At 53.1% G+C, this 25565-nt stretch overlaps 1 protein-coding gene and 1 long non-coding RNA gene across 3 annotated transcripts in view; one reads left to right on the top strand and one right to left on the bottom strand.

Annotated features, from left to right (window-relative positions):
- Positions 1-660: 660 nt before the first annotated feature.
- IDH2 (isocitrate dehydrogenase (NADP(+)) 2) lies at positions 661-14920 on the bottom strand. Its single transcript, XM_045561701.1, has 11 exons — positions 14663-14920; positions 7117-7208; positions 6066-6231; positions 4561-4721; positions 4333-4476; positions 3623-3759; positions 3300-3451; positions 1904-2016; positions 1637-1734; positions 1452-1544; positions 661-1017 (listed from the first exon to the last, which is right to left on the bottom strand). The coding sequence occupies exons 1-11, from the start codon at positions 14910-14912 to the stop codon at positions 930-932; spliced, it is 1494 nt and encodes a 497-aa protein (XP_045417657.1). The 5' UTR covers positions 14913-14920; the 3' UTR covers positions 661-929.
- Positions 14921-14950: 30 nt separating this feature from the next.
- The window catches only part of LOC123645126, a 29117-nt gene continuing 18502 nt past the window's right edge, over positions 14951-25565 (top strand). For both annotated transcript variants that reach the window (XR_006737416.1, XR_006737415.1), the window contains exons 1-4: positions 14951-15317; positions 16266-16333; positions 17892-18117; positions 19018-19096. This is a non-coding gene — a long non-coding RNA (uncharacterized LOC123645126). The remainder of the gene's footprint in view (positions 15318-16265; positions 16334-17891; positions 18118-19017; positions 19097-25565) is intronic.

Genomic DNA, 25565 nt, shown 5'->3' with positions numbered 1-25565 from the left:
GGAGCCCATCCCAAAGCCGCTGCAGTCCGCGGCGCTGGTTCCAACTGTCGGGTTTCAGAAGCCATGGGAGTCCCCCCAGTATTTAGGAAAAGGACTTTATAAAGATTACACAACTGTTCCCCTGGACATTGTAACATCAACAAGTGGAGGAGGATCACTGCATAGAGAGAGGACAGTCCTTTAAATTGAATATAGGTAGTTTTAGAGCAACTTTTTATGACCTGACTTTTCTGGTTTTGCCAAAGTGTGGTGAAAACGAACCCAAGTGTGGGAACCGCTGGCCAGGAAGACAGGCGGCCCCGGTTACACGCACGCGCCCCGCAGAGCCCAGACGGGCCTGGAGGAGAGGACATACGATGCCAGGTGGGACCTGCTGTCTACCTGCGGGACCTGCCGGGAAGCCATCCAGTGCCAAGGTGCAGAACTGGACTACGGACTGGATCGTGCTAGGGAACCCCGGGAACCCGCAAGCCTGCGCCCCCAGAGTCCTGGTGGACCCCAAGCTGCTCCTGCAGAACACAGGGGCTCCCGGCCCCCTGCCCTCCTGCCCCTGCGGGGGCCCCTCCTAGGTGCGCCAGTCTGCAGTCTGTCCCTGGTGGGACCTGCCGGCTGTAGGAGGCCCTCTGCCTCCTTCCTCTCGGGGACAAACACGGCAGACGGTTTTGTGAAGAGCTTTTTAGTAGCTAAATACGCACCATGTGCTCCGGGGCGACATAAATTACAGTATGCAAAACATACCGACTGGCTGAGGTAAAACACACTGTTCCTGCCTCACGTCACCGTGAGGGGCAACACATGTATACTTTTAAAAACATCTCGCTTATAAAAAGTGTCCCCTGGAAAGGCCTCCAGAGAAGGGAAGTGAGGCTCACCCTCCACCGCGTGGCGGAGGACCCGCCGCGGCCCGGCCACCGCGCAGCGAGCGCCTCCTACGGCTTGCCCAGGGCTCTGTCCAGGTTGCTCTTGATGGTGTCCAGGAAGTCCGTGGTGTTCAGGAAGTGCTCGTTCAGCCTCACGCTGCAGAGAGAACGCCACTCGCCTCAGGGCCGGCCCGGGCCTCGCCGGGGCGGTCAGCCAGGCCTTCCCGGGCGCAGCCTGAGCCTGGACTGCGGAACAACCTCCCCAAGCGGCCCACGCCACCGCGAATTCAGCAGGAACCTGGCAGAGCCTGTCCTTTCCAGGTGACAAGGCACCTGGGAGCCAGCTCTCCCGGGAGACATGTGGGAGGGGATGAAAGCCGCTCTGAGCAGCCGGCATCAGGGATGGGGACCAACTCCCCGGGCCTGGTCTAGGGAGGCTCGGCCTGAGCCATCCCTCAGGACTGTGGACCTGTCCTGCCCCAGGCCCCCGGCTGACTCATGAGGGGGACTCTAGGAGGGGTCCCCCGACTTCTTCCCACCTGGCCCCGATGTCCCGGAAGGCCATGCTACCCTCCACCCCAAGCCACGTACTTGCTGAGGCCGTGGATGCAGCCTGCCAGGTCCTTGGTCATGGCCCCACTCTCCACCGTCTCCACGCACACCTTCTCCAGGGTCTGGGCAAACCTGCAGGGACAGGGCACAGTGAGGCCCCCGCTGTGCAGGGCCGGACCCAGAGCCTGCCCTGGGCCAGCTCGGGCCTGTCCCTCGGCGCTCACCTGATGAGGTCCTGGCTCCCGTCCAGCTTGCCCCGGTGCTCCAGGCCGCGCGTCCAGGCGAAGATGCTGGCGATGGGGTTGGTGCTGGTTGGCCGGCCCTGGGGACAGGGGTCACCGGGGTGTCAAGAGCCGAGCCGCCTAGCAAGGAGGCTGCCCGGACACCGGTGCCCACCCCAGGCTGGTCAGGCTGTCCTCCCAGCCCTCGGGCCGTGGGCTTTGGGCCCTTGGGGTAGAGGGGCTTCATGCAGCCACACGAGCCACACTCACCTTCTGGTGCTCCCGATAGTGGCGGGTGACCGTCCCGTGAGCTGCCTCGGCCTCAATGGTCTTCCCATCCGGGCAGACCAGCACGGATGTCATCAGGCCCAGGGAGCCGAAGCCTGAGGGGCAGAAAGACTTCCTCTCGCTGCTGGCACCTCTGCCCTGGTCACCCGCTGTCGCAGCTGCTCAGCTCCTGGCTCCACGGCCCTCCCCCCGCTGTGCCTGGGAGGACGGCACTGGCTGGGGCTTCTCCGCCCTGCCGAGGGGCTCCAGGGCCCAGCACAGAGCAGGGGGCACTCGAGGGTGGCTATCGTCAGCACATTAACACATGCCTGTGTCCCACCTTCACACCCGAGACCCCGAGGAGCCCTGCAGCCTCCCGGTGCCTGCCCACCAGCCCGGCTCAGGACCGGGGGCTTATTCCAGCAGCGGCACAAAGCCGCCGCCAGCCAGTTCCCAGCAATCATGTTTGCCGCTGCTCTTTTAAGCCAGGTTCCAGCTTTGTGGTTCATTTCCAAATTTTCCCAAATGCAGACGTCAACTCAGGTGACCCCTGCTGTTGCTGAGGACTCTAAGCCTTCCAAAGCCCTCCGCCCTGCCCTGTGGCACCAAAACAAGGATGGTGGAGGCCAAGAAAGAAAAAGTGGACAACTGCAATACGAAAACGGTTCGTCTGAGAGTTTTTGCCATTTTCACCTGGACCCGCCCACACAGCAATTCCTTACGCACTGAAGGTTAATTTTCACGCCTTTCTCTCATTTGCCGTGGCTGTCCCTGCTCCCGTCCTAGCTGGGGAGTGCTCTGGCCAGAGGATCACTGCGGAAAAGCTGAAGGTAATGAGACCTCGCCTCGCCCTGCGGGCTTCCCGCGCCCACCACCTCTGCTGCACTTGTTCCCAACACAATCAGGCCATTTCTCGCTGTTCTCTAATGGCCTCACCCACACTTTCTGCTGCAATCCAGTTTGTCTTCCAGGACACTCTAGGGCTTGGGGGTTTGCCATCTTCCCCGATATTCTCCTACATCCATTAGGTTTACTGTGCAAAAAGCATTCCCTGTCATTTAAAGTGCATCCAGTCCTGCCTGATCCCATCTTCCTACCGGAGCCAAACCCTCACTTGGCTCCGCCAGGGTCAGGAACCTCAGGGCTGACAATCTAGCCCTTTAGGACTTGAATTCCTGAGTCCCCTTTCTCTCTAAGGGCAGCCTCAGTAACACACCAGTCCAAACCTAGTTCATGGTCCTCCTTCACTCAAATGCCAGGGAGCTCCTGCCCCCTGCTGTCTACAGGGGGCCATGCAATGAGTCCTGCTGCTACACTAGAGAAGTTTTCTACCAAAAGCGTCTGAAAATGCAAAGACCAACAGTCCGTCCCCCCAGGGAGCAGGGTCCTCCCAGCGTACCCTGGGCCAGGATATCTGACTGCACGTCTCCGTCGTAGTTCTTGCAAGCCCACACGAAGCCGCCCGCAGACTTGAGGACCTGAGCCACCATGTCGTCAATGAGCCGGTGCTCATACCAGATCTTATTCTTGTCGAAGTCTGTCTTATAATGCCTGGGAGGAAAGCGGCTGTCGTGGGGACAGAGCAGGAGGCTGACAGGCTGGGGACTCCTCCCTGCGCCTCAAAGCTACGCCAAATGCACTGGGACCTCCCCCAGTATGGTGGGGACAGCGTGGGGGAAGGCTGCGGAGTCGGTGGGATGCAGCAAAGGAAGAGGCTGTTACTTGTCAAAGATCTCCTGGAAGATGTCTTTGAAACGCCCGTCGTAGGCTTTCAGAATCGTGTTCTTGGTGCTCATGTACAGCGGCCACTTCTTCTGGATGGCATACTGGAAACAGCTGTGCGCAAAGCCCGAGATGGACTGCAGGGGAAGAGAGAGGCCCTGGCATGGTCCCCTGGCCTGGGGACTGCCAGTCTCCTCCCAGTCTCCCAACGCCAGGCCCAGACCCCCAGGAATGGCACTGTGCCCTCCACACCACGGCTTCACACCAGCTCCGTGCAGAGAGCACACTGTTCCTGCCGGTCCCGCACCTCCCTCCCAACTCCTAGGGGCAGCAGCCCCCAGCCGTGGTTCGGAAAGCACCGCCCCTTCCCCAGTCGTCTGGCTGGGGTAGGGCTAAGTCCCCCACTCCGTTCGCCTCCTGCCAGGGCCGTGTCCCTGGCTTCCCCGCTCAGAGCCCTCCTGCCCAGGGCCTCATGATGGGCTCGGAATGGTCATGTGACCCGAGCCTGGCACTTTTGCCGGAACTAGGAGCAAAGAGGCGCTCTCTTCTGACAGAGTAGCCAAGCAGGCAAGGGATAAGCCTGGGGCTACTGGTGGCCGTTTCTGCCTCTTCACAGCCTGAGAGCGAGGCCAACGCAGCAGAAAGGAAAGCCAGAGACGGAGACGGACAGACAGGCTGGGGGAGGGCGCGGCAGCGGAGCCGGGCCTCACCTCGTCGGTGTTGTACATGCCCATGCCCACGCCGCCCGCGGGGAAGTTGTACACCTCCCACTCCTTGGCACTGCTGCCGTCCTTCGGGGTGAAGACCATCTTGAACGTGCCAGCGCGATCCGCCACGAAGTCTGTGGCCTTGTACTGCAGAGATGAGAGGATGGCTCAGGCCAGCGGCTCCAGCTGGGGGGCCCAGGGCCACGGGCCCCACCTCCCGCCCGGGCCTACCTGGTCGCCGTGGGCATGCCTGCCAATGGTGATAGGCTTGGTCCAGCCAGGCACGAGGCGTGGGATGTTCTTGCAGATGATGGGCTCCCGGAAGACAGTCCCCCCAAGGATGTTCCGGATGGTTCCATTGGGACTTTTCCACATCTTCTTCAGTTTGAACTCTGTGAGGACAGAGATGAAGTGGGTCCATTGCAGCCACCACCTTCCAACCAGAACTTGAACCCCAAGCAACAACGCAGCCAGACAGGGGTCCTAAAAATCATCCCAGAGGAGGCAGCAGAGTCTGGAGTGTAAGTGTGTGGGCTCTGGAACCCGCCAATTCTGTGAGGCTTACACAAGTGGCTAAACCTGAGCTATAAAATGAAATTATGGATAAAATACCTAGCCTGTGGGGTTACTGTGAGGATTAAATGAGCTCACGGGTAAAGAGCCTGGACCAGGGCCTGCCCGTGCTAGTGCCTGGCATCCCTTTTTACTCCCACATCAAATGTGGAGACGGCACAACCCCGAGTCACTGACGCTGTGACCCTCTACTTCCCTATCCGTAAAATAGGGATCCATAAATCCCAGGGTTCAGGTGAAACAAAAGAAAACACATGAAAAGAACTCAGCACTAAAATGATTCCAGTACTTCCCGGCCAGGGATAAGCTGGCAGGGCAGAGGCAGGCCCAGGGAGTTTGCAGATGCATCTTGATGCTTCCTTCTAGCTCCCTCACACTGCAGGCGGGAGAGAGAACTCAGAAAACTCCTCAGCCATCCTTTCTTGAATTATCCAAACCCGACCCCTGTATCCACACACCAGGGCCATTCATGGAGCCCTCGAGAGCAGCCAGTCCAGCCGGGTCGAGGGCACCTCTCGGAGACCACGGCGTGAGCACCAGGGCAGGCAGTGCCAAGGCAGAGGCAGGAGGGCACTAGCAATGTTCCCCAGGGGTCTCTGAGGCTCTGACACCCAGCACTCCCCTGCACGGTCTGTCTGCAAACCTGCCTGCAAAGCAGTCCAGGGGGCCAGAGGGACGGGCTGCCCAAAGAAGCCATCATTACTGTGACAGCATCAGCACTATCTTCTTCTTCCTCCTCTTCCCCCCTCCCCCTCCTCCCTGTCACTGATGACGCCACCACTGGCCAGAGCCACACAGCACAGCAGGAACACCACTGGCCTGGGAGCCAGGAGACGTGCATGGGTTCTGGCCTCAGCTCTGCCACACCCTAACCGTGGAACCTGAGGCCAACCCCTTAACCACACCTCCCCCAGCCTCGTCTGCGGTGACCGCTAAGGGTCCCTGCCTCCCAGGCACTCACAGGGGGACTGGGGTCACCTCACGGTGCCCACCCCCAGCCCCCAGCCCCAAGTGAAGTTGGCTGGGGAAAGCCCCAGTTCCAGAGGCTCCCAACCTCCCGTGCCCAGGTGAGCGACAGGGCCGGCCTCCCCTAACCCCCGTCTGGAGAGCCTGGTGGGGGGGCCTGTGACCCTCCCCCGCCGCCTACCCCCACACCCTCACACCTTCCACGCGGGCCTCATCGGGGGTGATGGTGGCACACTTGACAGCCACGTGGTACTTCTGGGTGGCCAATGCAGAGTCAATGGTGACCTGGTCGTTGGTCTGGTCACGGTTTGGGAGCCCAAGGTCAAAATACTTGAGCTGGACGTCCACGTGGGGCAGGATGAGCTGGGGACAGAGGACCAGAGCAAGGCATGAGCCCAGACGGCCCAGACTCGGGGGCAGGACACCAGGGGGCAGGAGGAGAAGCCTGCAGGCCCTGGCAGGGGACACCCAGTCAGGCCAGGGATGAGGGAGGACCAGTGGAGGGGCGCAGCAGAGCACTGGGGTTCAGCCACTCCCCAGTGGGGCCCAACCAGAGCTGGTGGGGGCTGGGGCTCTGGAGAGGGGTCAGCAGACCAGGCCACAGCCCTTCAGACGGCTCTTCCCCTGTGTGACCATCTGCCCCCGCCACGGCCCCCCAACTCAGCCAAACCCCAACCCCAACTTCATCTAGATCGCTCTATACGATGGGTTCCCTCTTCTCCAAGTGCTCTGGGCCCCTTACAATCGGAAGTGGCGGTTCTCAGCCTTCCTCCTGTGGTCGCACACAGCGCAGACAACACCCTCCCCCGGGCAGACCCAGGCCACGGCAGCTTTGGACATCCAAGCAGCCACCTGGGACCCGTTTGCTGTGGTGGCTCGCCACAGCTGCAGGCCAGGCCACTGCCCTGCACGCCAGCCCCGTCCCACTCTCACTCCTTCCCAAGGAAGCGTGGCAGGAGGCAGGGGTCTAGACAGATAGTAACAGGATCATCGGCCCTGAAGCTGCTCGCACGGGGATGTGCAGGCTCTGGCACCAGCCGGGGACGCAGGCTGCCCAGGACGGCCCCTGCCTGCCGCCTCGTGACCCACTGGCGGTGGAGACGTGAAGGCAGGGCAAACGGAAGGCTGTAGCTGTCCACTGGGGGAGGATCCTAGGAAGCCGCAGGGGGACCTAGAAGCCCTTGTGGGGCTGAACACTGTGTCTGGCCAGCCCGCCTGGAGAGCCACCCACTCCGGGAGGGGCACCACCTTCTCCTTGATGAACTGCCAGATGATCCGGGTCATCTCATCACCGTCCATCTCCACCACTGGCTTTGCTACTTTGATCCTCTTGTCAGCATCTAGAACCAAGGACACACGATGCATTGCACCCCTGGGGCGGTGGTCGGGGGGGCCCCTCTCCACCAAGCAGGGAACCATGGACAGCCAGGGCCCCGGCTGCCCAGTGTCCCAGCACCCACTCCCTTCTGCAGAAGCAGCTCCCTGACTGCTTGGGGAACCTGGATCCCCCACTGAGTATGCCTGGGTAGAACCAACCAGAAAGATGCCCAGCCCACGCCTTACAGGGCTCCAGTCTGGCCAGAGCCTCTCACCTGGCATCTGACGGCAGAGGAGCCCAGCACAGACAGTGGCAACAGCTGGGCTGCCTCATCCCACATCAAATCAGGGAGAGGCTGGCCAGGGGCTCCTGCCACCAGTCCCCAGGGTGGCCCAGGCTCCCCTTTTGTCCAAGACTCAGTTCTTTATATTAATAGTTTTGCTTGCGATTCTATCAGCTACCCTGTGTCCCCCCAGTAAAATCCTCCCACGGTTAGCGCGTCACTAACTCTGCTGCTTGCAACCCGAGAGCCCGTGACTAGTTGAAGTGAGGAGTAGATGCAGACAGACAGGAACTGGGCGCCTGCTCTGTGCCTGGTGGTGCGCCGGCCCCTCTGCACATGTGATCCCATTTAATCCCCAAAACAACCCCAAGGGCGGTATTAGTGTCTCCATTTTCAGCGTGGGGAAACAAGGCTCAGAGAAGCGACCAGCTTACCCGCCCAAGGTTGCAGTAGAGTGAGGAAGACCCTGACCCTATTCAGTGGGACGCACAGGCTTATGGCACCTGCGGACGCAACTCGGAATGCCGGATCCACGCCCGCGTGGAACCCAAATTCCAAAGAAAACTCAAGGAAACGGCCCATGTAATGAGCCAGCCAGGCTGCCTTGGACAAGGCTTGTTGCACCTCCACCTGCAGCAGACAGGGGCACCGAGTGCCGGCCCACTCTTCTGCCCACGGCCCAGGAAGAAGCGCTTCTGCCGGGTAGGCAACAAACGCACACAAAACATAAACCTCCAGCCACTGGGCAATCGCACTCACTCCCGAAAGCAGCGCGGAGCAGGAGCAGGACGGCTGGGCGGCACTCTTCTGTTGTCGTCACCCAGACCAGACACACACAGCAGACGAAGGAAGAGAACGTTCACTTGAAAACACTGGGTCAGAAAAAGTGACACCTGCTAGGTGACAGCAAGGGACAGAAGCCTGTGCAAAGCGGGCCTAGAAACTAAAAAGGCCTGGCCACTGAGGCACAGTCAAAACCAAGTGACCAAACCTCAAACAATTCCCCTTCCAAAGATGTGTAAACAGATTTTTTTTTTTTTAATCTGAAAAGAATCTCAGAGATCATTTAGGGAGAAAAATGAGACCCAGGGAGTGTGGTTTGCGTCAGAGGCGAGACAGAACCCAGGTCCCTGGCTCACGTGCAGCCTCGGGAAGCCCTCGTGGGTCAGATGCAGACACGGAAAGCAAACACAGACTGGAAACGTTTCGTTCCCTGGAGAACAGAAGGTGGGCACTGCTGGCTCTGCTGCCCTTCCCAAGACACGACAAGGATTTTCGACCCAAGATACAATATTCCTTCCCTTGCCTGGTCTGAAGCTTGAGTGGGAAGTCTGCCCAGCTGCTGCAGGGCTAGTTTACCACAGTTTGCAGGAGCATCGCCCCTGAGTTCATCTGAGGGCAGCTGATCAGATTTGTAAAAGATGGAACCTATCACAATGAGGAGGCCTCAGGACAGACACATTTGGGACCAGCTCACAGGTTTCAGCCTCAGCCTGGGCTCCGCTGTTTCCCGCTTCAGGCAGGCACAGCCGTCCGTGGGCTGTGGATGCCACCCCTCCTCTGGGGGGAGTTCAAGGTCAGGAACACAGCCCTGGTGTGCATGCAGGTGGCAAATGCTCAGGGACCACAAGGCCTACTCATTTACTCACCACCCGGGTGCCGAGCACCTCCTCCCACTGGGATACAGAAATGCCTAAACACAACAGCGCCGGCCCTCAGGCAGCCAGTGACGAAGGGGAGACCCACAGGAAACAGAAGCGGTGCTGTAGTCCCTGTTAGCAGTCAGGACTGCTAGGACCTCCCTGCAAGCAAACCTCCTGGAGCTGCTGAGGACAGCCATGGAGCCAAGGCCAGCAGACTTGTTTTATTTGGACCAGGTAATAGTTTTTAAAAAATATTAATTGGTTGGCTCATGCCTGTAATCCTAGCACTCTGGGAGGCCAAGGCGGGAGGATCTCTCAAAGTCAGGAGTTCGAGACCAGCCTGAGCAAGAGCGAGACCCCGTCTCTACTAAAAAATAGAAAGAAATGATTTGGACAGCTAAAAATATATAGAGAAAAAATTAGCCAGGCATGGTGATGCATGTCTGTAGTCCCAGCTACTCAGGAGGCTGAGGCAGAAGGATTGCTTGAGCCCAAGAGTTTGAGGTTGCTGTGAGCTGGGCTGACGCCATGGCACTCTAGCCCGGGCAACAGAGTGAGACTCTTGTCTAAAAATATATATATATATTAATTGGTGACCAAGCTTTAAATATCAGGAGAGGTCAACAACAATAAAAGAAATTAATAAATGGGCAAAAGCCTTGAAGAGACATTTCCCCAAAGATGACGTGCAACAAGCACATGAAAAGATGCTCAACATCAGGAATCATTAGGGAAATGCGAATCAAAGCCATAATGGGATGTCACCTCACACTCCTTAGGGTATCTACCACCAAAAACCAGAAAACAGCAAGTATTGGCGAGAGTGGGGAGCACTGATGGTGGGAATGTAAAATGGTGCCACTGCTGTGGGAAACAGTGTGGAAAAACAGAAGAGAATTACCATACGATCCGGCAATTCCACTTCTGGATATAAACCCAAACAACTGAAAGTAGCGTCTCCAACAGATAAACGTGCACCCATGTTCATAGCTGCATTGCTCACAGTGGTCAAAAGGCGGAAGCACCCAAGTGTCCCTCCACAGGTGACTGGATAACAGAATGTGGTACAGCCCCCCGCATCCACGGTTTCACTTTCCACGGTTTCAGTTACCTGCGTGTCAGTTACCCCAGGCTGACCGCAGTCTGAACAGAGGTGAGTGCAGTACAGCAAGATATTTTGAAAGAGTGAGAGACCACATTCACATAACTTTTATTACAGTGTATCGTTACAATTGCTCTATTTTATTATTAGTTACTATTGTTAATCTCTTACTATTCCCAACTTTTAAATTAAACCGTATCACAGGTATGCATATATAGGAAAAAACATAGCATATACAGGGTTTAGTACTAGTCACAGTTTCAGGTGTCCACTGAAGATCTCAGAATGTCCCCCCCAAAGATAAGGGGGACTACTGTATACACACACAATGCAATAGTGATCAGTTTTAAAAACGAAGGAAATTCTGACATATGCTATAGTATGGATGAACCTTGAGGACATTATGTCAAGTGAAATAAGCCAGTCACAAAAGACAAATACTGTGTGATCCTACTTACACGAGGTGCCTAGAATAGTCAAATTCATAGAAACTGAAACTAGAGCTGACGTTGCCAGAAACTGGGGGGAGGAGACCATGGGGAGCGGTTTAACACGTACAGAGTTTCAGTTTTGCAAGATGAAAAGCTGGAGATGGATGGTGGTGATGGTTGTACAACAATGTGAATATATTTAACACTACTGAACTATACACCTAAAAATGGTTAAGGTGATAAATTGTTACATTTTACCAAAATGAAAAATAAATAAATATAATAAACACTTAAACCAGTCAAAAAAAGCAGGAGATTTTTACGAAAAATCAAGATATGCAGCAGACACTCACTCACAGCGAGGACTGGCTGGGCTGAGGGTGGCTGAGGGTGGCATCTCCCTACAGTCCAGGCCTGCCATGTGCCCTCCAGAGGGCGCCGGGGCACTGGAGTTCGAGACCCCTGTCTGCTGTTCAGCCTACATGGTGGAGACCCCACCATGGTCTGCCCTGGTCTGGGAGACAAGTGGTGACAGAGACCTGAAATACAAGCAGCAGTTAGGCCTCCCTGAAAACCTCAGAGTGACAGCCACTGTGAATCTTCAGACAACGCACTACACAACAACTGTTCTGGCAGGAGTGCAGGGTGGAATTATACCAGCCACAAGACGCCCATTAGGCCAACTCTATTCCCCATTTGGGGCTCCTAGCACCCAGCACTGAATAAGGATTGCAAAGCCCATCCCTGGCTTGGGGATCTGCTCACCACTCCCAGCTCAAGGCTGGAGGTCCCTCCCTGGGCGCAGGCCCCAAGCATAACTGCTTTCTCCGCACTCCTACCCACGCTGCTCTCAGCAGAGAGGCTGCTCGGTCAGCATGTCCCAGAGAAGGATCAGGAAGTGGGAAAGGCCCCAATTCCTAGGCGCTCAAGAAGGCAGGACAGCAATTCTGGAAAAGATTCCAGTATTTTCTGTGGTGTCATCCTTCACTCCTCCCTTTCTCTCACACCTACATCCAAACCAACAAGATACACCCAGACCTTCAAATTACAGCCAGAACCCAACCACTAATCACCACCCACAGTGCCACTATCCGGGTCCAGGCCATCACTTTTTATTGCCAGATTATGTCTGTAGCCTCCCACCAGGTCCCTGAAGCCAGATAAAATGTAAATCAGTTCATGACAATCCTCTTAACACCGTACAAAGCCTCCCCTTTCACTTAAAGGCCAAAGTCCTTAAAAATGGCCTACATGCCCTCCACAGCCCCACTGCCGGCCCTCACTCCCGTCACTCTCCATGGCGCACGCTAAGCCAGCGTGGCACCGTCCTCTCTGCTCCTCCATCACGGCCTCAGCACCTGCAGGTCCCTGTTCCCTGTACCTAAATGGCCTGCTTCATTCACTGAGGTCTCTTCCGCTGCCCTATCCTCACTTCCACGTTCACAGCTTCCTTGCTGACTTCTTGTCCCTAGGTCTTGTGACCGTATATCACACGAGTCCACATCTGTCTTATTCACTGCCTGTCCCCTCCATAAGGCAGGAATCTTTGCTGGTCTTGTTCCCAGCTCTATCCTCAGCATCTTGCGTGGTGTCTGGCATTACAGTAGGAGCTCAAAACATTCATGAAAGGCACAAATGAAGGTCAAGTTAAGAGCACCTTGGTCTGTGGTCAGGGCTGCCCTGCCCTCACCTCCTGTTTCTATGAATGTGCTCCCTCCCCTACCCCCCTGGAAGCTCCGCCCCACAGGGGCTGGTGGGTTCTTACCAGCAGACTGCACCAGATGTACTGGGTACAGGGCCAAGGGACCCACATTGTTCCCTGCCGTTTGTAGCCGGGCTGGGGAGCCAGTGTGAGGGGCAGGCCAGTGCCCACATGCCAGGCAGGGCAGCTCGCACTGGCAACAGAGGCTTGGGCCAAGTCCTGTCCTGACTGCTGTCTTCTCTCCCAAGCAGGGAGCTAAGGGTCCCCCAGAAGCTGTGGGGACGATTCCGGAAATGGGCTCCGTGCCCTGGAGAAGCTTACAACCCTTAATATTACAATCTGCTGGTATTCCTAACGTGGATTTACAGAGCACATACCCCTGGGAAGGCCACAGACCCCGGCTTCCAGGAAGCAGAGAGCAGTTTCCAGCTCCTCATACTCGGAATGGAATCAGCCCAAGAGGCCTCCACCTTGCACGGAAGATTTAGGGGCAGGCCTCAATCCCTAAACACAACCACCCAGAACCACTCTAGCGGAGCAGCTGGGGTCTTATCTCAGGTGGCTAAAAGACTTGAAAAGTTAAGGGGCAAGAATTAGGTTTCTGGGCTAGGCGTGGAGTAAAGAAAGGCTGGGTAAGTAATTCTCCCATGGCACAGTTCGCAGAGCCTGCCTCTACTTCCCCAAGCTGCAGGAGGCCTATGGAGTTGCAAAGTGAGAAAGAGACGCATGTGGGAATTACCAGGCAGCAAAGACATAGGACTGTTTCAGCCCAAAAATATTCTCTCCTTGTCATCAAGGGGAATGCCAAGTATTCTTTCTCCAGCTGCGTTGCCAGGTAACAAGCTGGCAGAGTCACAACTGTGTAGTTTAATACCCAACTCAAACACCAAGCATTTTTCCCATTAATAACCAAACCACACAGGGACTTCTGGAAGGACCTCCAACTGACTGCTTCTTTTGTGTGTATCCAAATTCAGACCCCAAAAGAGGCTTTGTTTTCTTGTTTGTGTGTGCTTTTTGTTGGTTTTTGGTTTTGTTTTGTTGCTTTTTTTTTTTTTTACCATCAATGCAGAAAAAAAGGGAGAACTGGGGAATGTATCTAACTTCCACCATATTTTGCTGAAGGTGGTGCCATATGGGAATCTTTAGGGTCTGGGACACTTGGAATCTTGGAGTTGCAGGGCTGCCCTGCTTAGAGACAGATCCCAGAAGTACAAAAGCAGACATGCCCCTTTCTCCTTGGCAGGGGGGTGGGGCTGGGACCCAAGCCCTTTCTCTCCTCCCCGCCCCCTCCGGTCAGCTGCTCGGTTAAGGATTACACCCTCCGGCCAGGCCAAGCCGGGTGGGCCCCACCCCCTCTTCCTCACTCCCCTGGCTGTCCCCAGAGGGGCTTGTGGCCAGGTCGGGATACGGGTTTCCATGGCAACAGGCATCAGACAGGGCCAAGGGACCGACATTGTTCCCTGCCTTTTGTAGGTGGGTTGGGGAGCCAGTGTGAGGGTCAGGCCAGTGCCCACATGCCAGGCAGGGCAGCTCGCATTGGTAACGGAGGCTCAGGCCAAGTCCTGCTGTCTTCTTTCCTAAGCAGGGAGCCGAGGGTACCCCAGAAGCTGTGGGGACGATTCTGGAGAGGGACATTTTGCGCGGGCTGCCAGGTCTCCCCGGCGGGGGGAGCCAGGTAGCGAGGGCATAGGCCGGCCAGCAAGAAACGGCGAGCCGAGCCAAGGACTGGCCCCAGGATGGAGCCTCAAGTGCAGCACGAAGGCAAAGTGGGGGAGCAGCCAAACAAAAGGGGTAAATTAAAAAGGACTCTCCTTCAGCTGCCGCGCAAAAGGCTCCAAAAATAGCTGACGTGGGCCTGGTAGCGAGGAGTGATTAAAGCGCGCCTGGCTGAGAAGGAAGGGGAAGTGGATGCCTCCCCCTCCCCGCCTTTGTCTGAGCAGGGCCCGCGCCGCGACCCTCCCTCTCGCTCGGGAGCGGGCAGGGCGCTCCAGCTCCACCTCGGTCGTCGGTGTCCCTCCAGGGGCGCAGGGCGGAGACGCCCTCCAGGTACGGGACCTCCCCAGGACCCCCTCCCGGAATAGCTGGAGGCGCAGGGCCGGCGGTTGCCCGGGCCACCAGTTGTCACTGTCCTTCAAGTCCCTAACCCTGCGCCCGGAGCGGTCCCGGAAACGCCAGGCGGGGGAGCGCGGCGCGAGGCTGCCCCCGGCCCTTTGTGCGCCGGACACCGCCACCCCCGGGCCGCGAGCGTCGCAGGCCGCGCTCCCTGACCCCCCCCCCCCGGGAAGCCGCCCGGACCCCGGCGCGGCACTCACAGTGGCGCCGCGGCTGCTCCCGCGCGGCGGGGGCTGTCAGGGCCGCCGGCGCCCAGGCCGGGCCCGGGGCTCTGCAGAGCGAGCGCGCGGCCCGCAGGTAGCCGGCCATCCCGAGGAGGCGAGCGGGCGGGCGGGCGGGAGAGATCCGAGCGCGGGCCGCTCCCTGGGCGCCTGGCCGCGGGCTGCAGCTGGGCCGGGCGGGCGCCGGCCGGGACCCCGCCGGGGCGGGGCCGCCAGCGCCGCCGCCCATTGGGCCCAGCCCGGCAGGGGCGGGGCCCGAGCCGCCCGCCGGCCCCGCGCGGCGGGAGCGGGAGGAGGTGGCGCCCGCCGGACTACCGCGGGGTCAGAGCTGGGGGGTCGGGGGGACCGCTTGCGGGGCTCACCGTCTCCAGGGTGGCACCTTTGTGTGTGTTTTAACAGAGACAGAGGTCTAGCTGTGTTGCCCAGGCTGGTCTCGACCTCCTGGGCTCAGGCGACCCTCCCGCCTCGGCCTCCCAGTAGCCGCGACTACAGGCGCGTGCCACGGCGCGGGAGGATGTCCCGTTTAAACCAAGGTGTCGGCTGCTGACACTGTAGCTCAGACCCACAGGCAAGTCTGCGCAAACCTCGCATGCTTCTCGTCTTCCGGGCCGAGCCCCCAGGCGCATTCACCCAGGTGGGTACTGCATTCTTGGACTAAGACCACGGGCAGCTCTCAGATCCACCTGGTGTATAGGCTGACCGGAGTTGAGAGTTGAAATCCCCCTTTCGCTTCTCGCTAGGTCAAGCTGCTAGTCCTGGAAGTCCCTTGGCATAGCCGGAGTCTGTTTTCTCCTGTGCCAAATGGGAATCACAGCGATAACAGGGCTGCCAGGGGACGTGGGTGGAGTTATGTATGTAAAGGTTGGGGGCACACCCTGGGCTCAACAATCACTACCCACGTGTGTCACATTCCAGATGGGTAGTGGAGGGGCGAAGGGAAAACTTCCCAGTCGCCCCCGAAGGTTCGCTGAGATTACTGACAAAAGGCAGATTAATCGTACAAATTTCTTTGATCATAGTTTTAGGTGACAGTGACATGGGGGCCTTCAGAATGAATACCCAAAACACGGGAAACTGCCCATTTTTATGTGTAGGTTTAACAAAGTAGGGACAGCTTTGTAGAAGTATGATAGGATAAAAAGCGTATGATCTAATGCTTTTTTCAAAATTTTTTATTTAAACGCTTTTTTTAATGGGATAGGGGGCTGTGAGGAGGGGTGTTCAGCTGCCTTGTTGGTTTTCGTTGATTCAGAGTCTCACTCTGTCACCCTGGGGAGAGTGCAGTGGCCTCGTTGCAGCTCACTGCAGCCTCCCTGGTAGCTGGGACTACAGGCGCCTGCCACCACACCTGGCTGGGTTGTTTTGTTTTCTTTTTTTTCCTTTCTTTTTGGTAGAGACAGGGTCTCACTCTTGCTCAGGCTGGTCTCCAACTCCTGAGCTTAAGCAGTCCTCCTGCCTCGGCCTCCCAGAGTGCTAGGATTACAGGTGTGAGCCACCACAGCCCGGCAGGGTCTAGGGCTAACAGACTGGGGAAACCCAGCATGACCTGTGTGTCTAGATTCTTCTTGGTGTCTCTGTGCAGCATCCTTCCTCCCGGGTGTGAAGGAGGACCCTCTGGAATGGCGGTGTTATGACCTGCAGTCAGACAAGGTAGGTCAGATAATTTCTTTATGGTCAGTTTTTACACAGAGAGGCAGGGGAAAAGTTAGAATAATATTTTTAGGCTCTATGGCTGGCTTCGGGGAAGAGGGATTCTAGTTTCTATGGCTGGCCTGGGGGAGAATGAGGGGCCATAGACAGGGGCAGGGGAAGGTGACAGCTGCTTCTGAGGCCTTCATTTTGGGGTATTGTTTTTCTGAGCCCCTACAGTAGTCACGCAGCCAAAGCAGAAACAGTTGCATTTTGTCTGTTTCCATGCAAAACACAGTCCTGACCGGTTCTGCCACAAACAACCAAGGTCTCTCTCTACACCTGTTTTCCAGAAGTGAGACACCGGCTGTGGGCTGGGTTTTATTTTTAAAAATCTGCCCTCTTCCCCTTCCCTACTTTCCCAGTCCCACCAATTCACTCCACATAGCAGCGACCTTTCTGCCCCGTGTTCCCAGCTCTCCCTCCACGACCTCACAGCATTGCCAGGTGGAGCTGGGCCAGGAAGGTGACCTTGAATGACCAACTTCAAAGAGCTTCCCTCACCCAGTCCCAGCCTGGCAGAGCTACTGCTTAGGCCCTGGGATCCAGTAGACTGGGCCCAAGGAGAAGTTGCTTTTGTGCCCCCCAAAGTATGAAGCCTCCATCAAAGGCCTGGTCTCAGGCCAGCGTGTTCCAGAATGACCCCTTAGCCCTTTTGCTCTGTTCCCAACTCTCTTGCTCAAAACACAGAGACCACAGAAATGAAACTTTCATGCCAACCTCTATTGCCAGGCACCTGGGCCTCAGTGTCCATACCTGTAAACTGGAAGACTGGAGCCCTGCAAATCTCCTGGTCCAAACAATCAGATTCAGTTATTTATGTCAAGTACCCATATTGCTACTTCTGAAATGGCGGTAACAAAATTGCTGCCCATCTCTAGGGGCTCCCCTGTTCCTCTACATAGTGGACTGGGGTCTTGAAGGCCCGGCAAGAGGCAGTACTGCAGCCTCAGTGTGTTCCAGAGTCTGTCCTTTGCCTGCTGAGGGATCAGGGAGGGAGCACTTGTGTCCTTTGCAAGCACAACAGCACCCGGGGCAGTTGAGGCAAAGTCTTTCCAAACTGCCCCTCACTGCCTGCTTCCCAGGCCTCTAGCTCCATGCCAGCCTTCCCCATACAGTGCCTATTTGGTGAGGCAGCTGGTCTCGGCTCCATTGGCTCAGAGAGGTTAGGACACTTGTTCAAAGTCACACAGCTGGGAAGTAGGAGAACTCCAGTTCAAATCCACATACCTGGGTCAAAGTCCATTACTCTTTCAAGGAGAAAGAAGAAGAAAGAAGAACCCCTATTTAATAATATTTTGCTGGTTTAGAATCCCTGGTGGTGGTAACTATTGGCCCTGAAAGCTGCTGCAAAGAAAGGGTATTTAAAGGAAAGGGGTTTAGATCCTCCAATTTTCGGTCAACATAATTGCAAACTCCCACATTATAAATCAAACCCCAATCCATCATTGAGTCTAGGTCACGTGCAAGTTCCCTGTGGAGGCACAAAAATTTATATCACCCAATCCCCACCCTCCAGGAGTTAGTGGACATGTGTATGCAATCAACACAAACCCTGATGCAAGAAGAAAGTGTCCCAAAAGGAGTTTGGATGACAGGCAAGGCATCTGGCAAAGAGAAAATCACCTCTGATGCAGGAGACCCTGCAGAGCTTTTGGGGAGCATCTCTCAAGCTGCCTCCTCAAGGAGATCTGAGATCCGGGAGGAGGCCGGACCTGCCAGGCCAGACCAACAGGCTGGGAGAGGTGAGGGACTGGCACTTCACCCAGCCAACCCTCCGGGGCATTCGTTTTGTGGTGTGTTGTAGGCCTGGAGCAGCATCTGATAACAGGGGTGAGGGAATGTTGCAAGGTGGGGGATCGGGCCTGGGGAAGGGAGACCGTAGTCTCTGAGCCAGGGCCAGGTCTGACATGGGATCCGGGCAGGACCCCCAAGATGGGCAGGACCCCAGTATGACGTGAGGAGATGGAATTGCAGCTGGTTGGACGCCGGCACAGCAAGGGGAAGAGTCAGAGTGACTCAGACTTCCATCCCTGGGGCTGGGAGAATGGCAATGCCATTATTAGAAATCGGAAAAATAGGAGGAGGAGGAGGTTGTGGGGGAGGTGTTGACAGCAGAACTATTTTTGGCCATCCAGGACTGATTTCCCTGCCAGCAGTCTGTGCCCCTCCCGCACCCAATCTGCCCTACCTGCCGCTTCCAGCGCTGTCCTCCTGAGCCCAGCCCTGAGCAGCTGCTCCGACACCTGCAGTCGCCTCCCACTGCCACATTCAGCTCTGAATCGCTTATTACAATCCATGGCCTTCAGCACTCTCACCACCCTTGTCTTCTGTCTACTGGAACCCTAAACCCAGCCATTCCCTGAACAGTCCCTGCGTCTGTGCCTTTGCATTGCTCCTCCTTCCCCCAGATAGACTTCCCGCTCCCCATAGCCACACCCGACTCACGCTTGGTGGCTGCTGTGGACTGAATGTGTCCCCCAAAAACTCATATGTTGAAGCCCCAGTACACAATGTGATGGTATTTGGAGGTGGGGTCTTTGGGAGGCAATTAGGTCATGAGGTAGAACCCTCATGAAAGGGATTAGTGCCCTGGTAAGATGAAACAAGCAAGAAATTCTCTCTCTCTCTCTCCCCCATGTGAGGTCATTGCCAGGAAGAGGCCCTTCGCCAGGAACTGAATCAACCAGCACCTTGATCTTGGACTTCACATACTCCAGAACAGTAAGAAACAGATTTCTGTTATCTAAGCCACGCGGGCTGTGATGTTTTTGTGATAACATCCTGAGGTGGGACAGTGGCCAAGTCCGAGCCTACCTTTGCAGGCCTGCGCTGGGGTAGGGCGGGCAGAACGTAGCATCCATTCACCTGAGTCAGCATGAAGGTCTCCAACCCCAGCCCCCGACAAAAGAGCACAAAATACTACTCTGATTTGAACTTTGTAAAATGGACAATAATGGGGATCAGGAGCAAATTTGGAAGATTTTGAAATACTACTTAATTTCATGAAATTTTCTCTCGTGTTGCTTAAGTTAATCCTAAAAATTTCTGGTAAAACTGGAGAGCCAGAGTGGGGGCAGGGGATGTTGCTGCAAGCCAGTAACAAGAGCCTGATGCAGCACCATTATGTTGGCAGCAGATTCCCAGAGCATGAAGCTTTCTCCGAATCTGCAGAAATCATTTGTGTGGTTAAGGGTTTCATTGCCTCGGCAAGTCACTTAAGCTCTTTGAGCTTCAGTTTCCTCGTCTGCAAAATGTGCATAGTAACAGCACCTGCTCCAAGGGTAGTTCTGGGGATTAAATAAACTCATGCCGACAAAATGCCTAGAATGGTGCCTGGCACACACAGAAGACCTGCTGCCGGTGGTGTTAACATCACCGGATCATTCACATCTGCTCCATGTCAGTTTACTGAGCCCCTGTGACATGCAAGACCTGGCCCCAGCATGGACAGGAGGGAACATTCCCTTCCTGAGGGGACCTCAGTCCACAGGGATGTGGGGGAGATGAATGTGCAAACACATCATTTCAAAATAAAGCGGAGGTGGTTAGAAGGAGTGTTGGTTAGTGCAATCTCTTTAGAGGGCAATTCTGTAGCATCCATCCTGTTATGAAATGCATATACCCTTGGATCCAGCAATTTCACTTTGAGGATCTGATACTCATCAAATTGTGCAGAGACATACGTATAAGGATGTTCACTTTACCATTGTTTGTAATAGGGGAACATTAGGAATGACCTAAATGTCCATTTTCAGTTATATTAAGAATTAAGTGAGTGTGGTGGCTCGCGCCTATAATCCCAGCATTTTGTGAGGCCGAGGCAGGAGGATTGGTTGAGCCCAGGAATTCGAGGCCAGCCTGGACAACATAGCAAGACCCTGTTGAAAGGGAGGGCCTTGCAAAAATAACAGGAAAATATCTAATCCCACAACTTCCCCAATTATAGCTAAAGATCAATCCTATGAGCTCTCTCTGCTCTTTCTCTTCCTAGCTGACAGGCACCACTGGGGCTCTGTTTTCACAACATCTAAAAAGAACCCAGCAGTCAGAAAGGAAATGTAAACATTTTGCTTTATGTTGCCTTTTCAGATTTGTTGTATAGCCTCAAGGAATTCCTGAGTCCTGCCAGGAGGGGACCCCAGGGGTGCAAACTCCAGGCCTCAGTTTCCTGCCCAAAACCATATCTCAGGGGGGAGATCACATCCCCAATGATAAGCCTGACTCCATTTTAGAGACAACCACCTCTCCAGGCAAAGGGTGGGTAATCACCACTAAGAAACAGAAAGCCTGGACAGGAAGTGAGCAGAGAGCAGGTGGAAGGAGAGTGGCATGTCCTGGAAAAGCACTTAGGCTGGTCTGAGATGTGAGCCCAAGGAGCAGCTTTCTGTGCAGAACAAACACCATTTTAACTTGAAAGAACAACTAATGGAGAAGCCATCCTTACTCAGACTTGATATTTGGCCTATATTTTCTCAAAACTGAATGAAATGAGCCAGTCACTTCAAAGAAATAATTGACAGTATTTGTTGCCAATGATAAAATTTGAACATTCAAGGGAAAACTAGAACTTTGGAAAACTTACTACCACGCTGAATTTGAGGGTGTTTCAGTCTTAAAGATGCTTCTAATGAGGTCAGTGGCAGGCCGGGCGCGGTGGCTCACGCCTGTAATCCTAGCACTCTGGGAGGCGGAGGCAGGCGGATTGTTTAAGCTCAGGAGTTCGAGACCAGCCTGAGCAAGAGAGAGACCCCATCTCTACTAAAAATAGAAAGAAATTATATGGACAGCTAAAAATATGTATAGAAAAAATTAGCCAGGCATGGTGGCACATGCCTGTAGTCCCAGCTACTTGGGAGGCTGAGGCAGGACGATTGCTTGAGCCCAGGAGTTTGAGGTTGCTGTGAGCTAGGCTGATGCCATGGCACTCTAGCCAGGAAAACAGAGTGAGACTCTGTCTCAAAAAAAAAAAAAAAAAAGAGAGAGAGATCAGTGGCAATATTACCAAATGTGATTTTTTTTTGTATTGTATAATGAAGATCTGCAACTTTTGGGAGATCTGTACAACTCAGTGATCCAGTATTTTCCAAATGACTAATGCAGGATGTTAAAAAGTTAGGCATGATTTTAAAAGATCCATTCAAGAATGGATTTGAAGGTAACAGAGGACAAAGTACAAAGTACTTCAGATTCCCAACTAACTTTTAAGAAACTATCACTTGTGCATTTTGTTATAGAAAAAAAATTACAATCAGCCATCTGAGGGTTATAAATCCATGGATTCAACCAACCATAGATCTCCTATAACAAATACCTTAGAAAATAATAAAAAAAAAAAACACCGATCAAAAATATTCCAGAAGAAAATTGCATCTGTAGTGAACATATACAGACTTTTTCCCCTTGTCATTATCCCCTAAATAATAGAATATAGGCCAGGCACGGTGGTTCATGCCTGTAACCATAGCACTCTGGGAGGCCAAGGCAGGAGGATTGCTTTAGCTCAGGAGTTCAAGACCAGCCTGAACAAGAGCACAACCCCATCTCTACTAAAAATAGAAAAAAAAAATTATCTGGGCAACTAAAAATAGAAAAAAAATTAGCCAGGTGTGGTGGCACTCACCTATAGTCCCAGGTACTTGGGAGGCTGAGGCAAGAGGATTGCCTTAGCCCAGGAGGCTGAGGTTGCTGTGAGCTAGGGTGATGCCACGGCACTGTAGCCTGGGCAACAGAGCGAGACTCTGTCTCAATAAACAAAACAAAACAAAAAAAAACAACATAATGTAACAACTATTTACATAATACATACATTGTATTAAGTATTATAAGTAATCTAGAGATGATTTAAAGTATATGGGAGGATATGTGTAGGCTATACGTAAATACTATGTCATTTTGTATCAGGAACTTGAACATCTGCAGGTTTGGGTATCTGCAGGAGGTTGTGGAACCAATCCCCCATAGATACCAAGGGACAGCTGTATCTTTCATATCTGCAAAAACTATTAAAATACTCCCCCTTTTCTCTTCCAACTGTGTGTGAAGCTGGATATTCTTCACATCCTTCAACGAAAACAACATATGGCAGAAGCAGATATTAACAGAATTGCAAAAATGTAAACAAGCCAACTCTTCTTGTGAAATTTTTATTTTGGAAAATATAGTTATTTTAAAATAAATAAATAAATATCTTTAAAGTGTTTTCAGTTTTAACTTTTAACTCAGTCTCGAACGCCTGACCTCGAGTAATCCTCTGCCTCAGCCTCCCAGAGTGCTAGGATTACAGCGTGAGCCACCATGCCCAGCCTGAGTTAAACATTTTTAACAAGAATCCTACATAGAAAATGTTGTGTTGTTACCATTGTGTCACATCAGGAAGCCCCTCAAGTTGGTTTTTCTTATTTTAGTTGTGCCTAACTTGATCACTTAGTTAAGATGGCATAGAAGCATATTTTTAAATTACAAACACATAGGATCTAGGGACACTCTTTTTGATAGTGATTTTATATTTTATTGCACTAGGTCTTGTTAAAGCTAAGACAGGTCTTCCTGACACTTGTTAAAGATGGTAAAGCAGACCTGGTGCGGTGGCTCACCCCTGTAATCCTAGCACTCTTGGAGACCTTGGCAGGAGGATCACTTGAGGTCAGGAGTTCCACGCCAGCCTAAGCAAGAGTGAGACCCCATCTCTACAAAAAATAGAAAAATAAGCCAGGAGTCGTGGCTCGCACCTGTAGTCCCAGCTACTCGGTAGCTGAGGCAGGAGGATTGCTTGAGCCCAGGAGTTTGAGGTTGCTGTGAGCTATGATGACACCACTGCATAGTAGCCCCGATGACAGATCGAGACACTTTCTCAAAAACAAGAAAAAAGAAAAAGAAAAAGATGGTAAACCAGACTGTATCCAATCCAAGCCATGGCCATAGATATAGGAAACACCTCAACTGGGTCTTGCAGTGGGGAAAAGAGACTGGACTGAACTCCAACTCCAACTCCAGCAAGGACAAGTAGAAATTTATAACCAGGGAGCAGGGTGGGGGTCAATGTATGGAAAATTAGTAAAAGGAAACATCAAATATAAGGGATTTCTGGCCAAAGTGACTTGACAGGATTATTGTTGAAGGCTGGCCAGAGAGATAAGCTGTCCTGGGTGGTCAGATACCAGTGGTGGGGGAATTTGTTAAACTGGCTTAGCAGGGTACTTGCTCAAACTGGAGTCTATAAGGACAGGGAAGGAAGCCCAAGGTCAGGCCTCACCAAACAGAGGACTCAGGGGAGTCTGACTAAAGCTTTGGTCAAAGGAGAGTCATTGTTAGTCTATGTGATGTGTTGTCTTTGGCACTGTTGACTCTTTTTGTGGTCCAATATGTGGTCAAATTTTTAAGTTCCAGGTGGGGTTTTTTTGCTTTTTTTGAGACAGAGTCTCACTCTGTTGCCCTGGCTAGAATGTGGTGGCATCAGCCTAGCTCACCGCAACCTCAAGCAATCCTCCTGCCTCAGCCTCCCGAGTAGCTGGGACTACAGGCAAGTGCTACCATGCCCAGCTAAGTTTGCTGTTTTTTGTAGAGATGGGGTCTCGCTCTTGCTCAGGCTGGTCTCAAACTCCTGAACCCAAGCGATCCTCCTGCCTCAGAGTGCTAGGATTACAGCGTGAGCCACCGTACCCGGCTGGCAGGTGGGTTTTTTGTTTTTGGTTTTGTTTTTGTTTTTTAAGAGATAGTCTGGCTAGTCGCTCAGGCTGGAGCTTGAAGTCCTAGGCTCAAGCCATCCTCCTGCCTCACCCTCCTGAGTAGCTGGAACTACAGGCACACACCACTGTGCCCAGCCTTCCAGGTGTTCTTGAAAACAAAAAGTGTAGCTCCCTCATTGTAATGTGCAGAGTTCTGCATCTGCCCTTTAGATCATGCTTGTCAATTGTGTTCTTCAAACATGTATTCTTCAAACCTATGTTCTTACAAATTTTGCACTTGTCTTCTGCTGCACATATGTATGAATTGTGTTGGATAATACTTAGGAATAAATTACTAGGTCACAGGGGACATATATACAGCTTTAATAGACACTGCCAAACAATTTTCAAAGTGATTGTCTATATTTTATAGACAATCATATGTTTATATTCTACCAGAAACATATGAGAGTTTCTGTTTCTCTATAGCTTCTATCACAGTTGGCATTGTCACTCTTTTCAATTTTAGTCTTTCTGGTGGGTATAGTGGCAGCTCATTGCAGTTTTAAATTGCATTTCCCCAGAGACTGATGAGATTGAGTTCCTTTGCATATGTTTATTGGCCATTTGGATATTCTCTTTTGTGAAGTACCTGTTTCAGATCTTTTGCCTGTTTTTCCTTTGGATTGTGTGCTTGTTTGTGACTGGTAGGAGTTCCATATACATTTTGAGATGAATCCCCCTTTTGGATTCACGTCTTGCAAATGTTCTCCCATTCAGTGGTTTGTTTGCCTCTTATCCTCTTAATATGTTTTTTGATGCCCAAAATCTCTCAGTTTGAATGCGGTCCAACTTTTTGACCTGAGAAAAGAGCAACAGCTCAGAGCAGTCTGAGCTAGTAAGGCATGCAAAACTTACCAAGCTCGGAGAGATGTGAGTGTGGGACTTTAGTCGGGACTCCTCACCCCATATCCATGGAAGTGGGGGAGTAGTTTAAAGACATTTTGTTCCTCACCCACTAACTTCATGTTCCTGGAATCTGTGATACAAAGAGGAATGGATAGCCAATCAATAATATGTAATTTTAATGCAAATTCTTGGCAAATAATTTAAGAACAGCCTCTTCTTTTTTCCTTTAAAAACCCACTTGTAACTGCTGCTAATGGGAGTGTATACTCAGGACAAACTGAATCTGCTCCTAGGTTGCAGTCTTCAAATTTGGACAAATAAACTCTCTACCTTTTTAATTTTGCTTCAGTTTCTTCCTTTAGGTCAACATACCTTTTATGGTTATGATTTATGATTTTTGTGTCCTATTTAATAAATCTTTTCCTACCCCAAGATTGTGAAGGTATTCTTCTATAGTATCTTCTAGAAGCCTAATGCTTTTTTACTCCTATGGTATCTTCCTAAATTATAGAAGCTTAAGGGTTTCACAGTGATACCTATAATTCACTTAAAAATGATTTTCATGCACCATGATTTCAGATATGTTTAAATGTGAAAAACAACATGTATCCAAGAAT

This window comes from Lemur catta, chromosome 9 (genome assembly GCF_020740605.2).
Source record: "Lemur catta isolate mLemCat1 chromosome 9, mLemCat1.pri, whole genome shotgun sequence".
Taxonomy (NCBI): domain Eukaryota; kingdom Metazoa; phylum Chordata; class Mammalia; order Primates; family Lemuridae; genus Lemur; species Lemur catta.
This window is presented reverse-complemented; position numbering and strand designations above follow the sequence as displayed.